This window comes from Arachis ipaensis, chromosome B04 (assembly GCF_000816755.2).
Source record: "Arachis ipaensis cultivar K30076 chromosome B04, Araip1.1, whole genome shotgun sequence".
In the NCBI taxonomy this organism is placed as follows: Eukaryota; Viridiplantae; Streptophyta; class Magnoliopsida; order Fabales; family Fabaceae; genus Arachis; species Arachis ipaensis.
This window is the reverse complement of record NC_029788.2, coordinates 3,669,942-3,676,619: the sequence shown is the minus strand read 5'-3', so window position 1 is coordinate 3,676,619 and position 6,678 is coordinate 3,669,942. Positions and strand designations below refer to the sequence as shown.

General features: G+C 32.1%; 1 protein-coding gene across 2 annotated transcripts in view; it reads left to right on the top strand.

Moving 5' to 3' along the window:
• The window catches only part of LOC107638452 (probable RNA-binding protein 19), a 13,543-nt gene continuing 9,084 nt past the window's right edge, over positions 2,220-6,678 (top strand). Inside the window, exons 1-6 of one of the 2 annotated variants that reach the window (XM_021120472.1) lie at positions 2,220-2,581; positions 3,665-3,841; positions 3,955-4,062; positions 4,328-4,398; positions 4,503-5,230; positions 5,614-5,745. In XM_021120472.1, the coding sequence (XP_020976131.1) occupies positions 4,041-4,062; positions 4,328-4,398; positions 4,503-5,230; positions 5,614-5,745 (953 nt within the window). In that variant the 5' untranslated portion in view covers positions 2,220-2,581; positions 3,665-3,841; positions 3,955-4,040. Of the gene's footprint in view, positions 2,582-3,664; positions 3,842-3,954; positions 4,063-4,283; positions 4,399-4,502; positions 5,231-5,613; positions 5,746-6,678 lie in introns of both variants that reach the window. The other variant, XM_016341731.2, reaches the window with a different exon arrangement.

The following is a 6,678-nucleotide window of genomic DNA, read 5'->3' as shown; positions in this document are numbered from 1 at the left end:
GCCAAGGTTTTATTCATCTCAGTCATTATAATCATAGAGCTCAAACTCTTTACCGAGAGTTGACGGATTCCTTATTGACTAATCATTAATTCTACAAGTATTTAAATCATATCCAATATCCACTCAATTAGCACCCTAGGGTATTAGGTGTCCGGAATCAAAGTATAATAAATACATTGTTAATTATTATGACAGTTGCAGGTCAAAGGAAACTCTATTACTATGTTCATCTTGAGAATATTCTATTGACAAATATACGGTAATTATAACCATTAGGAAGTCTCAAAGTGAGTCGGTTCAATGGTCATATCTCTATATTCACCATCTATATATATAATTTAATAAATGAGATCTATTAATCTTCATCCAATGAAGACCATTATATATATATATATATATATATGTATATATATATATATATATATATATATATATTGATCTTTTTAGATTATTAATGTCCTTTTTAATAATCCTATGACCAAGAACAATTTAGATTAAATTATAAAAGATTTATATCTCAATATTATGATCACTATCACAATGATAAATCTATAAATTTAATCAAGGACATTATTATATTAACATTTTAATATAATAACAATAACAAATTATTTGACACGTGATTGATTGGATTGTGGTCATACTATTTATTCCCAACACTTATGTTAATCGGTAACTGAGATCAAGTGCTTCAAAACATATTTTATTGAGCATTGGAGTTTCATCTCAAATTATTAAGCTACTTTGAGTAAGCAGCTCAACCTTCAAACTACCATGTTTGATGTTGCAAATAGATTCATCAGTAATTGTAATGGGTATTGAAAATCTAAAATGAGTTGTTCCACCACCATGTAGGAGTAAAGATGCAATTTTACAGGATGCGACGTTTAAAACAATATTTCCTTTAGACCGAATAGCAGAAGAAAGTCCATTCTAAATAAATGTCTTATCACACTTACCATGTCCATAAACGAAGTAAAAACTACCAAAGTATGTAAATTTACTCATTTACTCATAAGTCATCTTTTGTTCCGTATATAAATTTATATGAGTTAACTCATTTAACTTAATGTATGAGCAACACCTCAGTATAAAAAATTCACATTATTATTATTATTACTATTACTATTATTATTAATTTATTACTATAAAAATAAAAATAATCCAAGAAAATAATATAAATAATCTTTAAGTAATAAATGTAGATATTTGTCTTTTTTAAAAATATATTTAATATTGTAAAAACGTTATTATCTTATATTCTTAATAGTCTCTGTATTTTTTTTTTATCTCATGTGGTTTATGCTTTTGGATTATTCTATCAATAAAATATATTTTTATTTTATCCAAAATAAAAAAATAATAACATAAATTACAAATAGTATTTATAAATCTTCGTATTGATTTTTTTACATGTAACAATGTAATGATTTTTAATCATGCTTTATTTATTTTAAATTCATTAATTTAATATATTTTATATATTAAATAACTGATAAATTTTATTTTTATTTTTATTTTTATTTTTATTTTTATTCTTTAGACCGATTGTGCATCAAATTTGTTCATTTTATAATTAGTCATTGAATTTAAATTTGTGAATAGTTAACGATAAAATATAGATAAATTATTACGTGAAATAATGAGATTTTGAATTTTATTGTTATATAAATTTTTAAATTTAAATATTAAATTATTATTTTAATAATTTTATTTTATGTTTAATTAAATCGATTTGACAATGATTTAACTACAGTTGAATTATTGAACCAATTATTAATCGATTCACTGATCTATTCGGTTTTTATCCTTTAAAATATTTCTAATGAAATGAATATTAATGACATATTTCTTCTTTTAATTTTTTATTCTTTCTAATATCTTGATTTTTGATTAATTTATTATTGATTATTGAATATCGATGCCTTGACAGATTAAGAATATGGATTAGTTGAATTTTTTATTTGTTTTTATTTATCTTTTTTATTAAATTAGTTATAGTTTTAACCCTTTATAAAAGAATGAACGAAAATTATTTATATATCAGATTCGAATTGACTCGGCCAGTTCGACTGGAAACCTGGTTGGGCGAGCCATGAACTGTCTAAGCATCAGATCCGAAAAAACCAGTTCAACCTGACCCGAAGTTCATCAAAAAGGGTGACCACGCCGGTTTACATAACCCAAAACCGGCTAAATTTTTTGTTTAAAAATTCCAAAACGACGTCGGTTTCAAGTGATTGAAAGCAGCCCAAAACCCTAATCTGCTAGTGCTCAGTGATCAGCCTGAAGCCCTCACCACTCAGTCTCGTCACTCTGTCACACAAGCTCAAGTCTCTTATCTCTCTAACGGTCGCTCTCTCACTGTCTACGGTCTCTCTCACTGTCTCGGGTCTCGCACTCAAGCTCGTTGTTGGTCTCTGTCTCGTCACCGTCTCGCACTCAGTCGCACGCCTTCCCTGCGCTCGTCGTCGCCGGCGGCATAAGCAGCAGGTCTCGGGGCTGGTCATCGTTGTCATCTTCTTGCTTCGAGCGTCGCCGTCAGCTTCCTTCGCGCAACCAGCAGCTGGTCCCCGATTTGGTGAGTTCCAACTTCCAACAAATTCCCCTGTTCTTCCTTTTTCAAAATTTTGTTGTTGTAATTCATCACTGCACCTTGAATTTGTTGCTGAACGTTGAATTTGTTGCTGAAAATATCATTGAACTATTTTTGTTGTTGCTGAAAATCATCACCGAGTTGAATTTGTTACTGATTATCATCACTGAACCTTGAGTTTGTTGAACCTTAAATTTGTTGCTGTCTTGCTGAAATAATCACTTAGCTAAATTTTTTTGTTGCTGTAAATCATCTTTTGAGCTAAATTTTTTGTTGCTGAAAATTATCATAGTTGATTTTGTTGTTAAAAATTATCCATTTGATGAATTTGTTGCTGTAAGAATAGATTTGATTACTATGTTGTAACTAGATTCTTCTACAACAAATGAGGTTCATGCTCTCTACAACTCAGAATAAAATTGTTCAGTTAAATTGTTGTTCCCATGTTTTGAAAATTATCATAGTTGAATTTGTTGTTAGAAAATTATTCATTTGATGAATTTGTTGTCATAAGAATAGATTTGATTTTTAGTATTGATTGATGTATTCTTACATAGGCAGTATTGAAAATTATCATAGCTGAATAGATTTGAATTCACCCCTTGGATTTGATTTACCGATTGTGTTGTCTTTTGCTCTCTCGTGTTCATTTAAATTGAGAAAGAATTTTGTACTAGGGACTAGTTTATTATCCCTTTTGCATCATTAGTTATGTCTAAGAATTGATACTTGATTGTAATTAATGTTTGTGAAGACATGCATTTTAACTTTTGATTTTTAAAATTTTACATTTTTATTTAATTATGACTAGGTCAACCGGGCGAACCAGTGACCCGGTGACCCAGTAGTATGGTCGGGTTAGATACCGGTTCGGTTTTGATAACTATGTATATATGTGTATAATATATAATAATATGAGAAAATAGAAAATGGAAGATAGATTCTTTCCAAACACATCCCATTGAGGGGAAATTTATATTTTTTCATCTTTTTAAGGGACACTTTAGGAATTTAAGTTTATTCACTACAAGTCTATATGGGAACCCTAACACCCTACTACTTTCCCAGACACATGCACAACTCTCCTCTCTCAAGCTCCATCTGTTCCAGGCTTTGGCAACTCTAGTAGCACTTTTCCAGCGAAGATCCCTTGCCAGCAACCTCTATCCCCGACCGATTAATTGCACCATTGTCAATTTGTTAACTTCGTTCAACTGTCCATTACCCATAGCGATATCAAGAAATGTAAGTGCAAACTTTGGGCATTCATCATTTCATTTATCTTAAAAATAAATACACAATCATAAGTTCATAACCAATAAAAAAGTGAAATGACTTTTGTCTATTGTTTTGTGCAGGTCTAGGATATGTGTGAAGAATATTCCAAAGTATGTTACAGAGGATCGATTAAGAGAATTCTTTTCTGAGAAAGGAGAAATCACCGATGTCAAGCTTATGCGTACAAAGTACACTTTACTAGACATTCCTCAAATAATAATTACATAGAGGCTCTCTCTCTCTGTTACAAAATATCTTTCACTTTTGGATTTTGGTACTTTTGAAACATATTTGGATACAGTAGAGAGAGTATGTCCCTATTCTATCTCCGTGCACCACTCTTCAAGTACATTGTAATTTAAAAACTATAACCGTTTGTTGTGTGTTTCTTTGGTTGTTATTAACTCAGAGATGGTAAGAGTCGCCAATTTGCTTTTGTTGGATTTCGTTCAGAACACGAAGCTCAAGAAGCTATTCAATATTTCAATAGATCATACCTTGATACATGTAGAGTTACTTGCGAGGTTATACACTTATCCTAATATTATTTTATATCATAGATGTTTTTATTGTTGAAACTGAAAAATAGGCATTGTGATTTTTCCTGTATGCTCGTCAATCCAAGCAGGTAGCTCGAAAACGTGGTGATGCAGATCTTCCTCGTCCATGGAGTCGGCATTCAGCTAGTAAAGAGAGTAAAGTGACCTCAGATGTCAACGAACATGTTGGATCAAACGGGCAAGGACAAGGACATAGCTCTGAGGACATTGATGATCAGCAGCTTCAAGAGTTTCTTCAAGTAATGCAGCCTCGTGCCAACTCAAAACTGTGGGCAAATGATACATCAATTGTATCTACTGTTGATGAGAAGCAAAACGTATCAAAGAAGGGAAGCAAAGACACATCAATTGCAATCCCTGCCGATTCAGATCACAGTGGTTCATCATCAGATCAGCTCAATAATCTTGAAGCTGACAAGTCATGTGAAACTGAACATGAAGTCATTTCTGACATGGATTATTTCAAGAGTAGAGTGACAAAAGATTGGTCTGATTCTGAAAGTGATGACAGTGACAATGATTCAGTATCTACTGATGATAATGACAAAGAGAATGATACTAATCCTAGTGAAGGTGAAGAAAATGTTGATAAGAAATCTTCAAAAGTAACCCAAACATATGGTGCCAAAGAGTTAGACCTAAAGGGTCAACCGGATGCTAGTGGAGAGGATAGTGCCCAGCAAAAGTCTCAGGTGAATTCAGATGTGTTAGGCGGCCAATCATTGAATTCAGAAGATAAGAAAGAAGTTTATGAGTCATGCCGACTATTTGTCAGGAATTTGCCATATACCACCACGTACGGATATCTGTTTTTCCTTGAAACACTTAAGATGCATGTGTGGTGTTGTTTTCACCAACTTCACCCCTTGACATTGTTTTAACAACTATCTTCTTGAGATGAATTACCAAACATTAATTGGTGCATTTGTTGTTTCATTTGAACTTACTATAAGCATTTAATTCTTCTGCATTTGGTTAGGTAAAGCAGTTATACAGTATTGAATGTCATTCATCATAGATAGTTGCATGGATTTGAAGTTAAATTTGTACATTTATAGTTTCATGTATTTGAATTTAAATTGTACATTCTTGTTTTCCTGTTGGACGAGAGTGTACAATTACTTTTATTGTCAGTCTGTAGGAGTTAAACATATTAATCATTGTATTGTTCTGTGACAGTGAGGAGGAACTGGAAGAGCATTTCAGCAAGATTGGTAGTGTTTCACAAGTTCATCTAGTAGTTGATAAAAGTACAAAACGATCCAAAGGAATAGCATATATTCTTTATTCATTTCCCGAATTTGCAGCCAGGTAGCAATTAGCTTGATAAAAGTTCTCCTTTCATATACTTATGACTTATCTATGTCTAGTTGCCAGCTCTTTTGTGGATGATGCATGTCCGATTCTTAGTTCATGATTGGCCAGTTGAAGTTGTTGGATGTTACACCTGTCAAAGCATTAAACTAACTCCATTCATTTTAAAAAGAACTTCTGCGTTTTTTTAGTGTGGCATTATCTTTTGCCCATCTTTTCGTTCGAGTTGGTGCTTTGGTGCTTTTGTTGAATATTAGGTCTGCCCTCGCAGTTTGTAATATTCCAATTACTAAGCAAACATATATGCTGCCGTTTCATGTGTTTTGCCTGAGAAAAATATTGACTCCTTGAAGGATTCTTCTCAGCCCTTCTGCATTTCTCTATTTCTAGTGTTTGCTCGACTGTTATACTAAGAAGCAACTGTCTTCTATATTCTATAAGAGTCTACATAATTTCCTCTTCTATTTTTTCTGTGATACTAATTCATATCATGTCTAAGATGATATTCAAATAGGCTGCATATCTTTATTTTATTTCACATGTTTGTTGAGGAAATGAGTAATTTGTTCCTGCTTGTTTCAAATTAAACTTCTTCAACAAAAAATATAGGACATTTAATAGTTCAATGCTCTAAATCCAGATGTTGTCAGGGTTCGATGTGGAAATTCAGAAAATACTGTGTCAGGTTTTAACGGTCAAAAAGTTTTAAAATATCTATGAAACACTTGGAATATGAATAAGGGGTTTTACGTAATAAAAAGCAGGATGGAAATAGTAAATCCCCATGCCAATGGGTATCAATATTCAAAGGGCTGCTACCTTTTAATAGGTTCAGAAATGAGAGAATGGTGATAACTCCAGACAGAAAGAGAAGTGGTGAAAATGTGACTATACACATAGTATAGGAATGGGGCGGAGCAAGTAATACAA